Source organism: Raphanus sativus, chromosome 2 (assembly GCF_000801105.2).
Source record: "Raphanus sativus cultivar WK10039 chromosome 2, ASM80110v3, whole genome shotgun sequence".
Taxonomy (NCBI): domain Eukaryota; kingdom Viridiplantae; phylum Streptophyta; class Magnoliopsida; order Brassicales; family Brassicaceae; genus Raphanus; species Raphanus sativus.
The window spans coordinates 23,416,662-23,438,466 of record NC_079512.1 but is presented as its reverse complement, the minus strand read 5'-3'; the positions used below and the strand labels follow the sequence as shown (position 1 = coordinate 23,438,466).

The 21,805-nt window shown below is 34.2% G+C and overlaps 3 protein-coding genes across 4 annotated transcripts; 2 read left to right on the top strand and 1 right to left on the bottom strand.

The window, feature by feature from the left end:
* Positions 1-2,414: 2,414 nt before the first annotated feature.
* LOC108821033 (PAP-specific phosphatase HAL2-like) lies at positions 2,415-4,849 on the top strand. Its single transcript, XM_018594084.2, has 4 exons — positions 2,415-2,704; positions 3,357-3,993; positions 4,056-4,423; positions 4,612-4,849. The coding sequence occupies exons 1-3, from the start codon at positions 2,542-2,544 to the stop codon at positions 4,357-4,359; spliced, it is 1,104 nt and encodes a 367-aa protein (XP_018449586.2). The 5' UTR covers positions 2,415-2,541; the 3' UTR covers positions 4,360-4,423; positions 4,612-4,849.
* Positions 4,850-9,067: 4,218 nt separating this feature from the next.
* LOC108842104 (uncharacterized) lies at positions 9,068-10,727 on the top strand. Its single transcript, XM_018614918.2, has 2 exons — positions 9,068-9,774; positions 10,014-10,727. Exons 1-2 carry the CDS (start codon positions 9,276-9,278, stop codon positions 10,394-10,396), a joined length of 882 nt encoding a protein of 293 aa, XP_018470420.2. The 5' UTR covers positions 9,068-9,275; the 3' UTR covers positions 10,397-10,727.
* A 2,421-nt stretch (positions 10,728-13,148) lies between these two features.
* Positions 13,149-20,774, bottom strand: LOC108842103 (trafficking protein particle complex II-specific subunit 130 homolog). Of its 2 annotated transcripts, none has more exons than XM_018614915.2 (21): positions 20,597-20,774; positions 19,945-20,174; positions 19,646-19,827; positions 19,123-19,306; positions 18,752-18,842; positions 18,396-18,556; positions 18,194-18,283; positions 17,941-18,102; positions 17,630-17,691; positions 17,405-17,495; positions 17,024-17,187; positions 16,642-16,855; positions 15,985-16,530; positions 15,683-15,895; positions 15,147-15,537; positions 14,960-15,050; positions 14,800-14,884; positions 14,491-14,677; positions 13,944-14,242; positions 13,675-13,765; positions 13,149-13,575 (listed from the first exon to the last, which is right to left on the bottom strand). In XM_018614915.2, exons 1-21 carry the CDS (start codon positions 20,658-20,660, stop codon positions 13,397-13,399), a joined length of 3,777 nt encoding a protein of 1,258 aa, XP_018470417.1. In that variant the 5' UTR covers positions 20,661-20,774; the 3' UTR covers positions 13,149-13,396. The 2 variants fall into 2 exon arrangements, with proteins under 2 accessions (XP_018470417.1, XP_018470418.1); XM_018614916.2 differs by having other exon boundaries at positions 13,944-14,236.
* Positions 20,775-21,805: the final 1,031 nt, after the last annotated feature.

The window sequence follows — 21,805 nt, the reverse complement described above, 5'->3', positions numbered from 1 at the left end:
TTAGTTTTAATTTTTGATAACTATACAATTTTATATGATTTTTAGTAATTTTGTACAAGTTGATTTAATACATTTAACCAAATGAAATAAATATTTTTTAATCTACGATTTTAACTTTATATATATCATTCTTAAATATAATTTAAAAAAAAAATATTTTCTCTTAATTTTATGCTTAATTAATGATATTTATATTAATTATTGGTCAAAATAAAAATATATAATATTAATAAATTACATTTTAAAATATAAAATTTAACTTTTAAAAAATTCATCACTACACATGTGCAGGAAAACACATAGATTAATAATTGTGACATGACTACTAAAATTGATGACATGTCTTATAGATTAATATGACATGGACAATTATATTTAGTGTTAATCTATATTTTTGGTAAACTTTCGAATTTCGATTATATTCAATTATGGCATTTCAAATTTCGAAATATCATTTAAATTAAACATATTTCAAAAATATATACATACTTTTAGAAAATTATAAAAATTAAATCATAAAATCAAATTTAAATCGTAAAATTATTAGTTTCTTATATATATCTACATATTTTATAAATATTGTTTAATTTTAATTTTTGAGAATTATGCAATTTACATATTTATTTAATATATTTAATTAAAATAAATAGATAGAAAAATCTACCTCGGATTATAATTTAAAATATATACATACACATTCTTAAATATAATTCAAAATAAACAAAATTATTTTTATCTTAATTTTAATGTTCAGTTAAATCAAATTCATATTAAAATATTGATAAGAAAAAAAAATTTATAATATTAATAAAAGTTAAATATACTTTATATTTATCTATTAAAAATATTTTAAAATTCTTTTACTGCACATGGTGCAGGAAAATACCTAGGTCTTTTGTTTATTTATAAGTCATTCGTTTCCCAGGCAACACACAACGAGAATTCAACGTAACGATTACTTGGACGGATCACAAGCTAACACTAACATATTTAAATCCCAGGCTGATTAATTAAATGAATTGTTTGATTAAAAGTATACTTTAATAATATAATTATACATAACCACATGAGCTCTTGTTTGTCTTCATGCACCAGCATGCACAGTTCCACACATTCAGTCTATATACATTTGACCTCTTCAACTATATTTTGTTTTTCTTCTCTATGTTATTAAGCGATGTGAAGGGAGGAAAAAAAGCCGTCCATGCGCTTGTTTATCTCCAACTCGTTTACTTTACTATCAGTTTATCACGTTATAAATCATCATGCAGTTATTCAGTTAAAAAAGGGACAAATACGAGAAAGGGTAAAATCATATGAAGATTTTTTTTTTTCTTTTTTGGGTCAATTATGAAGAGTTAAGTACATGTAAATGTATTTCTGTCAGAAAGTATGTAAATGTATTAGCAGTAAGTATTTAATTTGGTATTTCGACCCTTTTTATTCCCACGTGTTTCTTGTTCACCTAACAATAATTTTTTTTTTTTTTTGAACTTTTCACCTAACAACAATTACAAGTCCGAAAAGTACAAAGTTACAAACCCCACCCGACATACGACATGTTAAGATTTTTTTTGTTACCATAAGAAGCTTTTTATTATGTTTTGTGTTCATGTACAGCACAGCTTGGCTAAAATTATTTATTTTCTTTATGAAACATTAAAATGTTAATTGTATTAGTGTCCTTATAAAAGGTGATTGTATTAATGCCATGTTACTTTTTTACTTTGAGATAATTGCCTGTTTTGAAAAATATAATATGATTTATTTTCTTGGAGTTTGATTTTTTGGATATTCTAAGAAAATGCTCAAAAAAGATGCCAAAAGATACCCACTAAGATTCTATTTCCATTATAAATTAGAAAAGCGTCAAAATCAAAACATATAACATACATGATTTGGTAGCCTGATGTCAAAAGTTATCAAATGCACCACATTCTTAAACTAGTAATTCAAAAAGATGTAGGGGATTGCGAAAAATATATATAAAAACTACAAGGCATGAAAAATATTTTTCAGAAATATTGTATGGTGGTAATTATCATAACACTCATTCTAGGTTTTTTCTAGGAATAGGTAAATATTACTCTCTCCGTTTCAAATTATATGTCGTTTTAGAACAAAATTTTCGTTTCAAAATAAGTGTCATTTTATGATTTCAATGCAAAATTTATTGATTTTTTATTTTAATCTATTTTTCTATTGGATTAGGTATATTGGTAATGATGTTTTTATCTAGTAAATATACAAAATTAAATGTTTTATTAATCTGTATGTCGAAGTCTAGAACAACAAATAAAATGAAACGGAGAGAGTATTATTTTATTTTAATCTCGACAAAAGGAAGATTTATTTTAAAAGTAATTTAAAAAAGCAAGAAAAAGTATAAAAGTAAAGAAAAAGGGATCAATTAAGTGAAAAAGGTAGAGAAGAAGAGTCAGTGGAGAGAAACAGAAAAAAAAAGTGTAGCTTTCCATATCTCCTCCTCCTCCTCCTTCTCTGTCCTTTCCTTTTCCTCCATCGAAAAAGATTTCGCCGGCGATGGCGGTGGAATTCTTAGCGAAGGAGATGGAAACGGCGGTGCGTGTTGTGCACCTCGCTTCTTCCCTATGTGTTAAAGTTCAGGACAAGCTTCGTCTCCCTTCCTCGACCAACGGTGGTCACGTTAAGTCCAAGGATGATGATTCCCCTGTCACCGTCGCAGGTTCATTTTTCTCCGTCTAATGATTTTTTTTCTCATCGTGTATAAATACGTACGTTCGATCTAATTGTGGTTTATTGCAATCCGAGATCCGTTTTGGGTTCTTCTGGGTTTTGTTCTGTCAAAATGTTCACAAATTATTATCACTGAATTAAGCTAAATACATAACCGTAGTTACCTGTTGTGTCCTTTTGTTCATTGAACATAGAACATTAACCATATTTACCTGTTGTGTCCGTTATTCATTGAACATGAAACAGAAAGTCAGAAACCATAATGTTCGACACTTTTATGTTGTGTACTAATGCTAATTTCATTTATTTTACTTTGTACAGTTTTTTTTTTAATATGTAATTAGATTGACCAAAAGATTGTTTGTATATTGTATTAGTAGTTTAACTGTGTGTAAATTGTAATAGTGAAAATGTATATATATTTTTTGTTGCAAAAAAACCAAGTTTTAATTGTGTAGTACTTGAGAAAGTGTGTGTGAACAAGTTTTTGAGCGTTTTAGTGATACAAGTTCAAGTAAAGTTATGTTGAGGAGTCTGCATTGATGAGATTGATATAAGAGACAGAGAGACTGTGATTGTACTAAAATATTGCTCTTTTAAGTTTTTTTTTTTTTTGAATTTGGCTGTGTTTGGTTTAACAGATTGGGGTGTTCAAGCGATTGTGAGCTGGGTTTTAGCCCAAGTTTTTGGTGGTCAAAACCTTTCGATCGTTGCTGAAGAGGACACCGAGTCTCTCTCCAAGGCCGAGTCACTAGGACTCTTGGGAGCTGTCTCGAGCGCTGTAAACGAAGCCCTGTCTGAAGCTTCCAAATACGGGCTTCCAAAGTCGGACAAGCCCTTGGGAACGGCTGATATTCTAGAGGCTATTGGTCGATGCAACTCCGTTGGAGGTCCTAAGGGAAGGCACTGGGTTCTTGATCCCGTGGATGGGACGTTAGGGTTCGTTCGTGGTGATCAGTACGCTGTTGCTTTGGCTCTGATAGAGAACGGTAAAGTTCTTTTGGGGGTGTTGGGATGTCCTAACTATCCTGTCAAGAAAGAAGGCTTGAGTAACGGTTGTAACCAACCTGGAGCCAAAGGGTGTGTCATGTATGCAAAGAGAGGAAGTGGTCAGGCTTGGATGCAACCGTTGATCCCTGGTGGATATCCGGAGTCTGCAACGCTTCTTAAGGTTTCATCGGTTGATGATCCGGTTCTAGCTACGGTTTGTGAGCCGGTAGAGAGAGCAAACTCAAACCACTTGTTCACTGCAGGACTTGCCGATAGCATGGGAGTTAGGTAGGGTAAGTGACACTACTGTTTTGTTTTACAAAAGTCTCTAACCACAATCTATCTTTCAGGAAAAAGCCCATGCGAGTGTATAGCATGGTGAAGTATGCAGCGATTGCATGTGGAGACGCTGAGGTGTTTATGAAGTTTGCACAGTCTAGTTACAAGGAGAAGATATGGGACCACGCGGCTGGAGTGGTGATTGTGGAAGAAGCTGGTGGTGTGGTGACTGATGCAGGAGGGAGGAACTTAGACTTCTCAAAAGGAGTTTACTTGGAAGGTCTTGACAGAGGAATCATAGCGTGTTCTGGTCAAGTTCTGCATGATAAGCTTATAGGTGCTGTCTATGCTAGTTGGGAGTCTTCCAGCCTCTGAATAGCCTTTAGCCACAAGCCTCCTTTTGCTGCAGCATCAGCGAGCTAACGTTTTTAACAGCAAGGTAAAGAAGAAACTAATCTTCTCTTATAATCCGGTTAATGGAAATCGGAAAACCATTTGGTACGGTTTAGTAGAATTGCTACTCTGTATTCTGAACGGTTTTTGATGAATTTGGATTTAACTTTTTTTTTTTGGTCAAACAATGAATTTGGATTTAACTCGGTTTTGCTTTTTCCGGTTTGGATATAGGTCGAGGCAATTGGTAAGCTACGATTTGCAAAGTGGGTGAATGTAAATCGGGGAGAAAGTAAATAGTATTAGAAGCAGCGGTAAAAAGAATCTTACTATCTTTTATAGTAATAATAAAGCTGTTGCATTCACGTACCCTTAATGGATGATATTTAGTTTTGTACCTTCAAAACTCGGATTATGTTTAAACTTTTTTTAACGAGCTGAATTAAATAGTAGTAAAAAATGTTATATGATATTCAATTCGGTTCAAAATGAACTATGTTTTAGAATTTTCATAGATATAAAATTATAATTATACATATATTATTTTTTATGATTAATTATTCTCTAGGAGTTTTAGTTTAGCCAAAGAATGTTTAATAAAAGCAATTTTTTTTTCAAAATTCATAATTTATCATTATTATCTAATAAAAATACATAAAAATATAAAAATGTATTTTTTAATATTTTGTTTTTGAAAAAAGAAAAGTTTGTTTTCGAAAATATGGATCATTTTGAAATGATATAGAACATTTTTCAGAAATCATTAGTAATGAAATGGAATTAGATAATTTAAGAGTTAACCTCTTGGAATAATCCCCATAAACATTATGCAAAGAGAAATAAAACTGAAGCACCAACCGCAAAAGATACAATAAAGTTCTCTATTGCAAACACACCTTCTCTCTTCTAACCAAATCACATTTTCTCTTCCCTTCATGGGTTCAATAGTGCATTTTCAAACCAACTAATGAACATGGCTTGCAAATCTAATTTATATAATTTTACTGGGGCTAACTAACCTCACATCTCTTTAAGGGGGTCCGTCTTGTTTAGTAGGATGGATCGAATTTTTAGATATGGCGGAGAAGTTAATTCCAGACTCTGTTAGGTGGTGGTCCTCTGTCTCTAATTCTGACTCATGAAGCTAAAAGGAGCAGCAGAAGTGTATTTTCTTCTATGATTGTTGCATAAGTGGCTCCTCTATCCTCCTTCTCACTGCTTCATCCTTTATTAGGCATTAATTTTCATTCTCCGTAGTGGTAGTGACGGTTACGCAATAAAGAGGTCGGTTCTTGAGTTCTACTTGTCTTCATTTTTCTTTGATTGTCACCAGAGACATTTCAAACAGTGAGAAAATTGATCTGTCCTTCCGAAAGCGGCAAATGGCGAGGGCACATGATGGCTTGAGGTGGTTTATAGCTCATAAATGTTATGCGGTGACTTCGTTTGTTTGGAGTAGCACTTCCAAGTACTAATGTTTTTGGTCACTGGCACTTTAATAGTTTCTTTGTGCATGTAAAGACCTTCTTTGGATCGGCGATGAAATTGCTATCTCAAAGACCGATTTATTTGTTAAGTAGGGGACTTTATTGCAGGTAGAAAAATTAACGTTGGGGATAAACTGGAGCCTAAGTATTCTTATTCTGATTAACCGAAAACCAGCCAGCGTTCACGAAAGTCATATCCCAAGTTATGACAAACAGTTCATCTTCATATCATTTGTTAGTGTTGGGTTTGGAGTTGCAAAATGACTAATCTATGTGTCTTTTAGAAGTATAGCAAGGCACTTTTATTTCAGTCACCGTTATATTCCGATGCTTTTGCCCGATTGGAAAGATCACAGAAATTCGGTTTTCTTCAGAAATAGCATTGTGCTATTCAAATTGTAGATGGAAAATGGATTCCATTTCGTCTCTGATTTCAAAACTATTTCAATATTCAACGAGAATTGGGGGTGTTTCGTTTATTATCAACCGGAAAATCCAATTTCGTTGGTCCAAAAATATATGGTATTGGTCTGATTTTGGGCTAATAGATTGTATTTATTAGGCTGCCCCAACCATTTTTGTGTTTATTGGGCCGCCATTTTTCTTTTGTTTTGTGGGAACTGTGTCTCTATTTTATTTGCTTTTTTCATCGGAATAAAAATATCAAATCAGACCAAACTAAAACTCTTGAAGATGGTTAAACCGACATGTTTGGTACCCTAAGAGAAGTAGCTTATAGTTGATAAATTGTATATGTACAGGTACTAGCAGTCTAAAGGTCAAAAGTAAAGATGATTCTGCCGACAATGGCTTGGATTTGATTCTAGTTAGAAGATTTTACTCTTTAAAATCCATCAAAATCCAACCTTGGACAAGCTTTTCTCACACATCATTAGTCACAGTTGTGTCTTCATCTTTACTTTTGTAAGTACATAATTATTCAAAATAATTATATTCTATTACTAATAGAGGAGGGCCAAAGTGTCAGTAATGATGCATGAATGGTTAGTTGATAAACATCTCTTTCTGATGAATTCAATTCTTTCTTTATAGTTCTGAAATGAAATCTTTAACGTTTACTAATACACATCTACCTCAATTATAAAAAGTTACAAATACTAGCTAAAAAGTAATAGAATTGGTAAGAAGCTGTCGCATACAGAACTGACAGAAGCATATATGTGACATACATAATAGTCTCATATATCGCTCAAAAAAAGTCTCATATACAATTTACACGTAGTTTGATTTCAAACTGCAAACTTTTATATGAGCACTTGTCTGCCGAATTATTTTCTTTAGCTTTTGTAGTAAACAGAACAAAATATAAGATCTTGGAAACTTGTCCAAAAGATACCATTTGTAAAACTAAGACAACTACTACTTAAAAAAAAACAGACAACAACAGTCAACAAACTGACTCAATCTTTTTGTTTGGACAACAGCTGACTCAATCTAAGATTATATATAAGATACTGGAAACTTGTTGACTGTAAAAATGTAATTTTGTTTGCCGGACAAACCATGATAACGTACGTTGCAGCATATGATTTCATATCTACGTATATACATCACATTATTGTTAAAAAGAATTGGGCGTTTCTCACAGACATGCATGTTCAAATTAATAAGATATAACATTTTGACATGTGGATTCTCAGATTTAAGAACATCCAACTAATAACACATGTGTGAACCCTCATCTCAAATGAAAGCATAATATTTAAATAAATTGATAAATATTTTAAGTTAATGTCTTTATCAGAAGAAATTTTGTTTATTTTCTTATGAAAGTAAATAAGTGACAATAAATTCCATGTGCCCAAGGAAGCGTCGAAGTCAGATTTCGACAAATGTATGACCTTAGCATGTGCCTACTCCGTTCACTGGCACCACAAGTCCAACTCCTTTCTGTTTTTCCCTTTCTAGTTAAGGATATTGTTTTCAAATACAATGGACAACAGTTTAATCACAGAAGTAAAACTTGTGTGATATTTAAAGGTTTTATAGTGATAGGTGGGTGGTTGCCCCAAAAAAATAGTGATAGTTGGGTGAAAACTCTCCATTATAAATTATATACTTTTTTCTTAAAGCCATTGTAAAATTATATACGTAATGCACCTAGCTAGATGCATGTGATATTTTCCCCTTTTTAATATTTTGATAAGAAACAATATCCAAATAGTTTTTGTACTAGGGATGGAAGAAAAACCGATCAGGCCTCATGACTCATGTCTACCAATTTCTAAATCGGTATTGTTTTGAAGATATAAATCAACTTTTTTTGATTAAAAAATAATAATCAAGTTTTATAAGAGTTTTCCAAAAAAAAAACTCTTAAAAATAGTTTTATAAGCGTTTATAGTAAACTTGTTTAACTAAGTTCAGGAATGCAGTACCCGAACAATGTAAGTTTCTGATATATGAACATAAAGGAATGTAAATGAATATTAGCGAACAAGGATAACACTGGATTAGATTGAAAGAATTTTTAATGAATAGATCAGAAATAGTGTTGAAAAATATAAAATAAACGAAAAATAGACTGATATTTAAAAGTGTTGAAAGATAATGCATGGAATAATCATGCATCATGAATCATGCATGATTAAGGAAACGAAACAAGTTTGAATTTTTCAAAAACAAGAAAAAAGTGATAACTCACCAAACAAACAAAATTAAATTCAAACTTAAAATGCGTAGGAAAGAAATAAAAACACGGACGAGTGGTTACTCACCGAACATATAGCCTAAATTCAGATAAAATACCATTAGTGATAAAGATATAATCACAAAGCAATTAGACGAGGGACAATTCTCTCATTTTCATTATATTTGTAATTTTAGATTTATGCACACATATTAATAAAATATTTAATTTTATATATTTTAAAATTAAAATATCATTAACTATACATATAAACATATTTTTTAAAAATAAATAATAAAATTTTATTAATAAATTTTGAATTAAAATCATAATGTCGAAACAAAATTTTTATTATAGAAAGACAATTAAAAAGTGTTTGACTGTTGAATACAAAAACAAATAAAAAGTATGTATCAGCGTTACTATTATGCATGACACTATGCATGTATGTATACGGCGATGCATGTTTTCCATGTAGAGCTTCCTATGTATATAACTAAGACATAGTTATATATAAGTGTGTGTATAGATTTTATCATATATAAAGCTTCACTGTGATTGTTCTGTAATTAAGAAAAAAAACTGACGGTCTGAATTGTGTCAGAGAAGGATTCCTCTCTCTCTTGCTCTTTCTCGTGTTTCATTGATCTTTGAACCGTTTTCTTTTTTAACCGTCTCTGTTTCTTCTTCTACTTCTACTTCTACTTCTTCTTCTTCCAAGGGGAACACTTATCCTTAGAAAGTTCTTGAGATTCTATCTAATGGGGAAGACGAGCGGGACGAGAGATTGGGCTCAGATCTACGCCATTTACGGGATCGAGCAGAAACACACTCTCCTCTTCCTCCTCCTCAACGCCATCGCTTTCTCCCTCCTCTCCACCCTCTTCTTCCTCTACTTCCACCCCATCTGCCTCTTCCTCGACTCCTTCCTCTTCTCCAGCTCCTCCTCCGCCGCCGCCAGATTCTCCGCCGGATTCTTCGGAGCAGTGACTGCGCTCTCCGCCGTGTGTTTGTTCTTCGCGGCGGCGAACTTTTTCTACTCCGCCGTGCCTCTCCGGTACGACATGGCGCAGAGGATGGTCGGATCGGTGGGGGACTGGTCGAGCGTCAAGACGGCGCTTGATCTCGGCTGCGGTCGAGGGGTCTTGCTGAATGCGGTGGCGAGGCAGCTTAAGAAAACCGGTAGTTCGGGTCGGGTCGTCGGGTTGGACCGATCCATGAGCACTACTCTCTCTACTCTCCGCACGGCTCACATGGAAGGTGCGTCTTGAGTAGTTATTTAATTCCGTTGACTTTCTGACTCATTTTTACGTTTCAAAGTATTTTTTCTCGTTGACCAACCACTACTATTAGTTTTCATTACATATAGGGGGGTGGGGGTCAAAAACATTGTTTTTGTTGTCATGTCTTGACAAAATTATCCACTATTTTCTTTTTGAATTAAAGGCGTTTAATATTTTGATTAGTAAATCAATAACCTTATGTTGTGGAACATATAGGAGTGCAAGAGTACGTGACTTGCCGTGAAGGAGACGTAAGACGGCTACCGTTCGGTGACAACTACTTCGACGTGGTGGTCTCCGCCGTGTTTCTCCACACGGTCGGAAAAGAATACGGTCAGAAAACGGTGGAGGCGGCGGCAGAGAGGACGAGAGTGCTAGGAGAAGCGGTGAGAGTGTTGAAACCCGGAGGCGTAGGAGTGGTTTGGGACCTTGTACACGTGCCAGAGTATGTGAGGCGGTTACAGGAGCTGAGGATGGAGGAGATTAGGGTTTCGAAGGGAGTCACTGCGTTTATGGTTAAGAGCCATATGGTCTCGTTTAGGAAGCCAAGTCAGCATTTTGTCGGTCCGGGAGAAGTGCGTTTAGATTGGAGATGTTGAAAGGCGTGGAATTATAAGAATCTTTAATTTTCATACATTTTCTTCTTCTGATTAGCGAACCTATGCGGTCAGAATATAAGAGATATCCATCGATCTGCAGTGCATGAGTATAGATAGAGTTTGTGTATTGTGGGGAGCTTTAAAAACACTAAAATGATCTTAATTTTGTATAAACCAAAGTATCAAGCGGTCGATTATGGGCTATCACCAACCAAAGTATCAACTATCCATTATACTTTGGTTTATAGTTTTGACATAAATCCATATTTCACAAGGTCGATTATGTTTCAAAAAATTATAAACCAAAGTATCAAATATTTATTATGTTTAATTTGTTTAGGACGACTCGTACAAATTTTTATTGCCATAATAATAATAATCAAAATCTGAATGAAATAACACCAATCCTTCAAAAGAGATTAATTTTCTTTTCATTTTCTAACTAACAGTTTTAGAGTACTTCTAACACTTAATTTCACTGAAACTGGATTGAAATCGAGTATGTTAGAATCCAACAAATGAAATACAAGAAAAATGAATGGATATTATAAAAATAACAAAACGAATATTTTTGATGACAATCTAGACTATGATCTTATTCAGAGTCTAGAATAAATAAGTAGACATTTTCGCACACAAAAAACAAATGGATTTCTAAATTCTAATACAGTTTATGATAACACGATAACAGCTTTTGTAATTTAGATACATATTTTAAATATACATTTTACTTTACGATAACACGACAACATTGGTTATAGATATATTTGAAGGATAATTGATATTGGTTTACTCTCTCGAATATGCTCCATTGATCAAACATGATTTAATAATGTGAGCCAGCTTAGAAAATTAGGTTAGAAGTTAATGCTACGAGCAATGAGCATGCCAAATCTAGGGAGTTGATTATGTGGAAGACTTCAGTTTGCTTGAAAATGAAGTGATACTTAGTTAGTTAGTAGTGTCAGCATCAGTGTGTCACTATCGATTTATTGATTTTCCATTCAACTAATTGTCTTAATTAAACTTTTGATATTTTCCGATTTTTGTAATATAATTTATATTGCCTAACCTTTAAAAAAAATTATAATAGTAACCTGTTAAATTCTTGCTACCTAAACGTGTAATCAGTAGTGCCATTCGATCCAAAAAATGAAGAAGGTATCTGAGAGCTAACATTCTGGTGTGGGGGCATCTTCTTTTCACTGTCTCTTCTTTTGTCTCCCTCTCTTCTTCTACTTTTTACCCAGTAAAGGTGGTTGAAACGAGCCATGCGTTTTTTTGAAGTTGAAACAAGCCATGTTATATGTTCAATTGTTTACTTGATCTCGAGTTAAATGTAGGAAATTTTTTATTCTACACTCATCATCAAAAAATAAAAGTTAGTTCAAAAAACTAAAAGTCAGCAACTAACCATTACAAACTAGGTGTTATGGTGATACAATAAACATTATGAATTTTTTTTGACCAATTTGCTTTTTCGCAAATATTAACATAAGTTGAAAAGTGAATGATTTGCAGGAGTGCTCAGAGAAAAAGAAAATCGAAACGTGTATGTTCTTTGTTCCCTCCACCATCACCGTTGTTACTCGCCGCATGAATTGGATCTAACGATCTTTAACTATTTGATTTTAAAAAAAACTATTTGATTAATCTTCTTAACACCTTTTTCTATATATATATATTTGTGTCTCCAGTATAGCAGGGCTATGAACCCTCAATTCTGCAGATACCAGTCTATCATTCTAGTACGATCACATACGTACCGTGGTGAATACAAAAATAGAAAGATGAACAATTCACATTAAAATATAGTTGCAATGTCACAGTCAAACACGAAAAAAGTATATTGACGTGATAAATTGTCACAACTTTCACTATAGTCTTTACATGCTTATTTCACTAATTTTCTCCACATAACGGTCATTCACTTAGTTTCACTCTTAAATGTTGCAGTAGTACCTTTGTTTGGTTCTTGGGTAATAAGATTTGTTCCTATCCAGATTGTCTCGAGTTAAAGATCTCTCTACCAAACGTATTAAATGTTTCCTTTCTGAAACAAACAGATAAAGAGTTTTGATTGTAACATTCGTTTGATATCTGGTGTGTAAGATCATCTCTAATTCCACTCCATAATTTACTTCAAATTGAGAAATGAAGTTGAAAATAGAATGAAAAATGGGGTGATGATCAAAAAATAAAAGCATTACTCTAATCATTTCATTTTCCACTTTATTTTCAATTTTATTTTTCAATTTAGAATAAATTATGGAGTGGAGTTGGAGATGCTCTAAGACCATTTTTAGTAGTCTCTCATTTTGTGGAAAAACATAAAAAAATAAAGAAAAATATTTTAATTGAACATTATTTTGAGGGGAAAAAATAAATTTATGAATAGTATTCTTTCAAATTCGAAGGAATACTCGTTTTGATGTTAGATTTTTCTATTTATAAAGTGACATTTTAATTTTTATATACTTTTGTTTGGCTCTAAAAAAACATTATTTGTGTTTTATGTTTTAATAAAATTGTTAATATTATCATAATATACAATTATAAGATTATATAAATAATTTATATTCTTTTAGAAACTAAATTTATGTATATAATAAAAATATAGTCGAAATATTTTTTTTGGGGAAAATTTGTAAATTTTTAAAATAGCAAGCATCATTAGAATTAGTAATATAATATTTTTGAAATATCATTTTTAAGAAGAAAATGAGGGAAATCATTGGAGTAAAACATAAAATCATTTTGAAAAAATAATAATATCAACCATCAGAGATGCTCTAATAGTATCAAACAAAAGTGTTGTTTGCGTAATTCAACCTCATTGACGATCAATGAACTCAATGCTTTGATATTTCTACGATCGCAAACCAACAAAAAACAAACATACAATAAAATACCTATTCTCGACTGTCCTCGCGGCAAATACTCTAATGAAAATTTGAGTCAGAGAGTGGAAAAAGTTGAAGTGGGAACACCACCTTTACTCTACTTGACAGGGACGCAAAAGGAAGAACTGAGAAGTGGAGGCAAAACGCACACTAAGTGAGGACCCGGTGGATTGCTGCTTACATTTGCTTCTTCCACGTTTGGCAAACCTAGCTGAGGAGGACGGACATAACCCGCAACTAATGGAACACACAGTATCGATATTACCACTCTTGAACCTGTGTAATATTTTAATCAACCAAAAAAAACATATCAAAATTAGTATTATGCAAAAGCCTTTCTTGCAACAAAAACAAGTAAGAAGAAGAAGACTTTACCTTGCTCCTCTGAGAGAGAGACATAACCTCTCTTCCTACCCGCAATCATCCAGTTCTCCGAATTTGCATTGACTTCGTATAATACCTCATCCTTGTACAAAATTAAAAAAAAACGGTACCAGTTGATGAACACACAGATATTTAAAAGAAAAACGCTAAGGAAAATTTTGGTAATGATTAAGTGATCGTGGATCGATGATTATAGCAAATAACACTCATAAGGAAAAGTAATATATAAATATAAAGCTCGAGCTGGACACATGACTTACTTGTTGCTGTTCTATGGCTTCACTTCCCTTGAGCTCTTTCAGCCTTTCGACTCTCCACTGCATGGTAATAAGTTTCCCGACCCTAAGACCATCGGAAGGAAGTGGGAGGAATCCAACTGTCAGACAAGGATCAAGCACTGGACGCTGCAAAACAATAGCACTCTTGAACACCAAATCTCTCCTTTCAGCATCAGTTCCAGAGTGATCTGCATCCACCGGTTTGTGTGCTCCAGCAGCTCTATCACCATGGATTTCATATTTGATATTCAGAATGCTCTCTGGTACCTGCAAATCTTTTCCTTATGTTGTGCAAACAACTAGTTAGTTCGCAGTTATCTCTACAACCTTTTAAAAATGTCTCTCTTCATGTTATTTATGTGTTCCTATTTTAAATAACATGATACGTTATCCTTATTATGCGCACACTGTTCTTAAATCAGAAATAGCTTCCAAATTGCAGATGGCCTTTATCAGTTTGTTTACCAAAAGTAAAATCTAAAGTAAGAAACAGAGTGATATTAACAGTAAGTCAGAAGAATAGGAATACCTGATGGAATTGTCTTCTCTATGGATATACTGAACACGACTGCTGCTCTAGATCCCGGTGACACAACAAGGGGAAAGAACGTTGCAGTTGGTCTTCCATCACTTTTTCCATGTACAAATCCATCTTGAAGATCAAGCCAAGCATCAAGAACTATCAAGTTGGCCTTGACAAGGGAGTGTAGCATAACCTGTAAATAAGAATTACTTGATCAATAACCTTGCGTGGACGTGAAAATAAGAATGAGGGGACTGAGAGGTTAAGAATATACTTAAAAAAAAATATCAGTTTAAAAGAGATCAAGTTGACTACCTGCAAGACCAACGTGCCATCATTGCATTTGTTTGCCACCCTTGTAGTCACGTCAAAAGGGTCGGTAAAATGTGCAGCTATCGTTCTGCTCACATAACAAAACCTCTGATGTGGAACAAAGACGATCAAGATTTGCCATAACAGAAAATAAATACAATACCTCTCAAATATCTGGTTATGATGCACCCCAAATTCAAGTTTCAGAGCCACAGTTCTCATTCCCTCTAAAATATCTTGTTTCAGCGGAGTGACTGTTCACGCAAAAAAAAAAGAAAAGAAAGATCATATTGGCTTGTGGATATGACAAGAGACATGTAATAATCAGACAATGATTTATTGCTGCAAACCTGAAGATGAACCTCTAGCAAGCTTCTCACTCAATGCACGAACAGGGACCCAGAGAATAGAACTCACATTGCTTGCCCATTCTGAGAAAACTATTTTCCCGTCGCAGAGATTAAGGACCTCTGAATCACGTTTTGGAGAGACAGGGCTATCTTCTTCAGAAGCTTCAGCTTTTGTTGCACCAGCATCGCAATCTGTTTCCACGTATCTCTCCATCTCGATGCCGTATGAGTCTTCAATCTTTAGCCCTGGACCAGTATCAATGTGCAAGATGGCGCCTTTCAGTGAGTAATTAATAGGACGCACAATGACACCAATCCACTGGGCTTCATTTATAAGCAGCGCAGAAGATACAGCTGAAGAAAGATCAACCAGAGCTCTTGGTTTGGACACCTAAAGCATAAGATGTCTATCGTATCAATCAAGGAAACAAAATGTTACAATAGAGTATCACTACTCAGTACTCACGCATGTAATGAAGGATTTTCTACTGTTCCACAAGCTGTAATAAATTTCTTAGAATTGAGAGATCGTGTACCTTCAAGATAGGTCTGGTTGGCTTTTCATAACTCATAAAATCATCACTTTCTCCAGGACCACCCTTTGAAAAGCTGTGAGACCTGAATCTCAAGCGACCAATCTGGCCAGTGACGACTCCCAAAACATAGGAACCGGGTTTTTGTGGCGGCAAATCAAATGTGATAGTATTCTTTCCGGGCTTTAGTACAGTTGCAGCTGAACTCTTCAAAGCCTGAAACCCAATTCATATACAAATATCCTAAGAACGTGAAGTTTGATAGAAGAAAAGTACACGAACATTCACGTCTAATTGAGCCAAACCTGGCCGCCTTCGTCAGTGTTGTTAGTGGCTACCAAGGTAAGACTAAGTGAATCAAGGGTGATATCATCAGGAAAGCCACTCCACACAGTAACAGATAGATTCCCAGGGTCTCCATCACTCAACTGAAGAGGAGGACCAGTATTTCCAGAAAATGTTATCAATGATGACACATCTAAGGGAACTGGGTTCTTCATTTCACTGTGTGCAATATTGACAACCTCGGACTGAAAAGCTTGTCGCTCCTTGGACGAGAATAAGCTCTTATCCAACGAAAGTAGCCTAACACAAGATGACATGTACCCAGCTTGATCATTAAGAATCTTTTGACACTCAGCCAAATTGGGCAAGACTTCTGCTAGCAAATCTTGCCATCTTTCACCCGCGTAAAGGGCACAAACTTTTTCATAAGAGTTTGCAGCCAAATCATATTTCCCGTGCTTGAAGCAGACCGCTGCAATTTCACCATCAAGAACGACTCCATGTCTCTTCCACCAAGAACGGTGATAATTTTCGGCAGCACCTTTGGTTAGATTAAGATATTTATGCTGCCACAACAAAATTTACACATGAAAAGCTAGAAGAAAGACAAGCATCAACATCAAAAGAGCATCCGTATGTAAATGGCCTTTGCACAATCTAACTTCCTCGTTTACTACCTCGAAATCCTGAACAGATGACAATGTCTTCAACAAATCGTGATCTGAAATGGTAAGCCGTAGAGCGTGTTCAGCTGCAACAAAAATTTCAGCAAGCCTCATAGGCCTATCTAGCGGACTCTCAAAATTTCCGGGTGAGGAATTTGTTCTCGACATTGGAGTTGCTTGTACTTTAAGTGATGAAGGGGTTCTTGGAGACGCTTCTAAACCTGATCTGTCGGAATATACAAACATATCATTTTAGTTCCTCAAAGAATAAACAAAAGATGATGATTTGCAATTCTTGCTGGAAATTTCAAAAAGAATATTTGTGGCACAAGTGCTCACACATTTTAAAACATTAAGGCTAAACGGACATAATTTTATTTTAAAATTTCATTACCCTTCAGTAAAGCCTGGGCGGCCATCAAATATTTCAGAAATATTTCCAGTAGAAAGAGAAGCCCTTCTTCTGTTAGCCACACGCAGAAGGACAGATGGTTCAAGGGGTAAAGGTTTCCGCTGGATCCCAAAGTGCTTGGTCCTTGAAGTTTCTTGTAGAATAGTCTGTAAACTAGGAGATAAGTATTCGAAAAAAAACCAAGATGGTAATATATACTTACGCAGACCTAGATTGCATATACATTCACAACACTAGACTGGTAAAGTCGACAAGAGGCTATTCAAGCACAATTTTACTCTTAGCCTGAATCTAAAGCATCGTTGTTTTAAGAAAAAGTTCTATCAGATAACACATTCACGAAGCAGAATATGCAGATTATACCTTTTCTTTTTCAAGCACCTCAGAGGAAGCATCTGGTGGAAGAGATGGCCAGACTGCTGGTTTTGGCCACGGCAGCATGCTGAGACAAGCACTGCGCAAAAAATGCGTAGAAGTTACTACATTGGTTAAGCCAACAAAGACTTGCCTTGTTTTGTTTAAATGAATAGAATGAATACTTATAATTAACAAGCAAATGCATATGCTATAATAAATATAGACCGATACCTGTTCAGTGGACTTTTTTCTATGTCTGTTCCATATCCTATCAGATATCCAAGTCTCATGAACTGCCATGAACAGAAAAGCATTTTATTGGTTATAATACTTGAGAATGATTGGCTTATTAAATTCATATCCAACTAACAAAATCAACTTTTAAAGTGTCTGGACATAAATTAACAAGTATGGCATCACATAAAACAAACTATTGCATAAACAAATGCAATATCCCCTCAAAACATATATATTAACGAGCAAACTGAGAGAAACAAGGGTTGTATGCATTCTCACAGTTCTGAAAGCAAGAAGATTTCTACCTTAAGCCGTGACAGTGAATAGAGATCACCCTGAAGACGGTAGAACTCCTTTTCAATATCAGGTGCCACAACGCCATCGTTGTGATGAGAAGCAGTTGCATCGAGCAACGCTAAACATGCAGTAAACACCCAAACTTCCCGCAAACAGAAGGGAAGTACACTCTAAATATCGAAAGAAGAGGAAAAATAAGGACGAAAATCAACAAGTCAGAGGTATGATAGTAAGGATTTGTTTAGTAAAGTATAAAACCACCTCATGGAAGGTCAAGGCCTTTGCAAAGCTGATAACAAAAGAATATCCCCTGGATGAAACTTCAAAAGGACGATTCAACTTGAACAACAGCTGCGAAAAACCACATGCATGTAAGCTAATGAAAAATTTGATGCACAAGTAAAGCTACAACTGTGAAAGCGAAAAGGCATCGTCTCAATATGATGCTCTTGTGTACACTAACCCGAGACTGACAGGCAAAGAGATACTGTCTGAAATCAAACTCTCTAAAAGAATCATCATGAACCATCTGTGTCAGTGGTTTGCTTCCTGGTTTCAGCAGCGCAGCTTGGTCATCTTCACTGTCGAATCCTCCAAAATCTCTCTTTTTCCCAGGCATATTAACTGCATCGTAGTTAATGCATAATAGATTATTATGACTAAGTAATAGAATTTGAGGATCATATTACATATAAAGTTATTCTAAACACGATATTACATACAGTTTATCTTCCCGCTATATATTAACATATGCAGAATAACCGTGGACTGTTACTGCCACGGATATGCTGGAGAGAGACACAGGGGTAAGAAGAGGACCTGTTTCCAAATAGCAGAGCTCTAGTTCATCATATTCACGTAATGCATCTTCATGAAGATGAGCAATCTCAAATATGAAAGCCAGACTTTCCTGGGACAGATTTGAACATAAAGATCTTTAAGAAAATGAGATAAGTTTCATTAAATGAGACTGCAAGGACCAACGGTGGAATTTTTAAGTTCAACAGATGAGCATTCTTCTCATACTTATGGAAGATAACAAAAGGGACTAAAAAGTTTCCATAAGAGACTTTACCAAAACAGTACAAAATCAAATTATAAACACGAAGAAACAGAATTTTAAACCATTATATTCATCTACATAGCAGCCACATTTCGCTTTCCTTTCAGAAATAGAGAAGAGAGATAACCTTGAGGATGAAAAAGTTACAAAAGTTCCATATTGGCATAAACCGCTGCTCGGTGAGTTTGCGAATCTCATCCTCATAGAATTGAACGCGCCTCTCCAAGGTATTCCTGATGCACTCGGTAATCTTTAATTCTAGATCCTCCCAAAAGTTTGCGTCGGGGCCATGTATATCCAGCTTACAGCACCTTAAAAGGATGGCATAAATAGAGTTGAGTAAATCTGATCAAGCAAATGAACATGTGTGGTAGCGTCTACCCCTTCTGCATTGTCTTAAAGTAACTAATCTACAGATTAACTTCATTACAACGGGTCATTACTGATAAATGAGTTTAGTTTATGCATCTAACAAAACATATGGGTTACTGCAATTGTGCAACTGTTTATCCTAATATATTGCAAGAGTTATATTTCCAGCACGAGCAATGAAGCCTCTTTGAGAATCTAGCATGTTTTTACTTTGGTTCTAGGGACACATGTTTTAAAGCACGAAAAAAAAAACAAAAAATCCAATTAGCATTCCCAACCTTTCTCTCTTTTTGGAACTGAAATCAACTTCAAGCTTGGCATATACTTTCTTGGCAGATTTAGTAGCTAGATCATTACTTGGGTGAGCCTTAGATACAAACACAATAAACCATTCCTTGTCATCATTCTGAACAATTAATTTCAGACGTGGTTTAAGAATATTCTTAAACTCATCAAGATCCTGCAAGGACAAAGACAATAAAACGTAAACCAAAGAAGAGATGATAAAAGAGTATATTCGAAAAAACAACCAAATATAGCAAAGGAATACAGAACATCATCTTTGTTTTCAAAGTACCTCACAGGTCACAAGAACAATAGTTGCATATGGTTCTCGGAACCAGTACAGATACTGCTCATGCGGGAACCGACTGCGAAGCCTGGCGTCTGTTGTTAATATGAACTCAACCGGCAAATTCTCAACGAGAACCGGGTTCCGAGTCTTGTTTGTCAAGACTGCTCTCTTCAAGGGCTGATGCTCTTCGAACAAGCCTTTAACTGTGGGCCATAGATCAGATACATCTTCGACTGTAAATAAACGAGAAAAGGTAAGTAAGATCCACAGTTAAAAAAAGAAACAGAAAAGGAGAAAGCGTCTTAACATTAGTGAGCAAGTAGAGTTATATATATATTATTATCAGAAACAAAAATCATAATAATCCATCACTAACCAATAATAACCGTTAGTTACAATTTTTTAACCTATGAAGAACTAAAAGACTGAAGAATGTAGCAACCAACGAGATCTCGCATTGTGAAATTGAGCTCTTTCAACTACAATTTGGGAAACTTTTATTTATTTATGATTACGAAAATAAGATCTTAGCACTAAAATGCTGAGTATGAGATCGCAAAATGTGGTAAACGAGAGAAGAAGTAGTACAGATCCTAATCGACGACGGGGAAGAACTTAGTAAGGAATTGAACGAAAACAGATTGGAGAAGTTTACCGGCGGCGACGACGCGATCGCAGGAGTTCTTAATCGTTTGGAACTGAGCCAGATAGTTCGCCATTCTGAGTGGTGGAAATATCCGACGCCGATCCGAGATCGGTCTTAACTTAGAAAGAGAAGAGAAATCAGATTCGATAGAGCTCTCTACTCCTTTCCTGCTAATTGTGTTTGATCAAGGAGATGAGGGTATTTATGTAAATAGCTTAAGTTCATGCTCAGTTTCGGCTTCGATCTTCATTTTTAATCTGTTTAGGCCCAATCAAAACCCAATAAAAATTCAATTCGATCAAAAATATAAATTTTGTTTATTCATGCGCAAGACTTAGATAAAAATTTATGCAAGACTTAGATTAAAATTTATCTTAGTATTTTTTTCGTTTCTAACAAAAATAAAAAGTAAAAAATATTTTTTTCTTCGACTATAAAATCAGATTGATAAGTACATCAAAATATCTGTTGGAATATGATTTTTTCTGGATATCGTGTTTTTAAAGTTTAAAAATGAAGTAAAGACAATTTGGCTATTATAAATTTCTAGAAAGAATTCAGTAGGATCATCTTTAATCTGGATAGATTTGTAGAAATTTAAAAATATATAATTAACTATATATTTAAAAATGTTATCAATAATTAAAAGGGAACATTTGGAAAAATACACTTATAAAAGATTTTAATTTGAAAAATACACTATCATTTAAGTTTTTTGAAAAACACACTTTCTTATATATGAAATTACTAAAGTATCCTTTAAATATTAATATTATTGTCATTTTTGTTATCATAATTTATTTAATATTAAAATTAACAATTTCAACAATAATAAGATATGCTTTTATTTTTTTTAATATCTATACAATATCTTAATTTTGAACTTTTTGGGGAAAAAAACATGACATGTCTTCTTTTCGTGTTTTTTTTCTCAGTTCTTTTTCTGCAAACCATTTTTCTCTAGTTTGATTATTTTTCTATACTTAAGTGTATTTTGATGTTTTTTGTGTTCTAAACGTTTGTCTTCGGATTTGGTAATTATTTTAGTTTTGATTTTATAATAAATTTGATTATTTTCACTTTTCATCAAATTCACATTTTCTTTCGCCGTCACTCTGTAATGCACACTGGTTAAAAAGAAGAGATTCCAGATAAAATGCTGTAAAAATAATTGCACGAAGTTGAAAATGTTCAAATCTCTGTAATATACACTTTTCA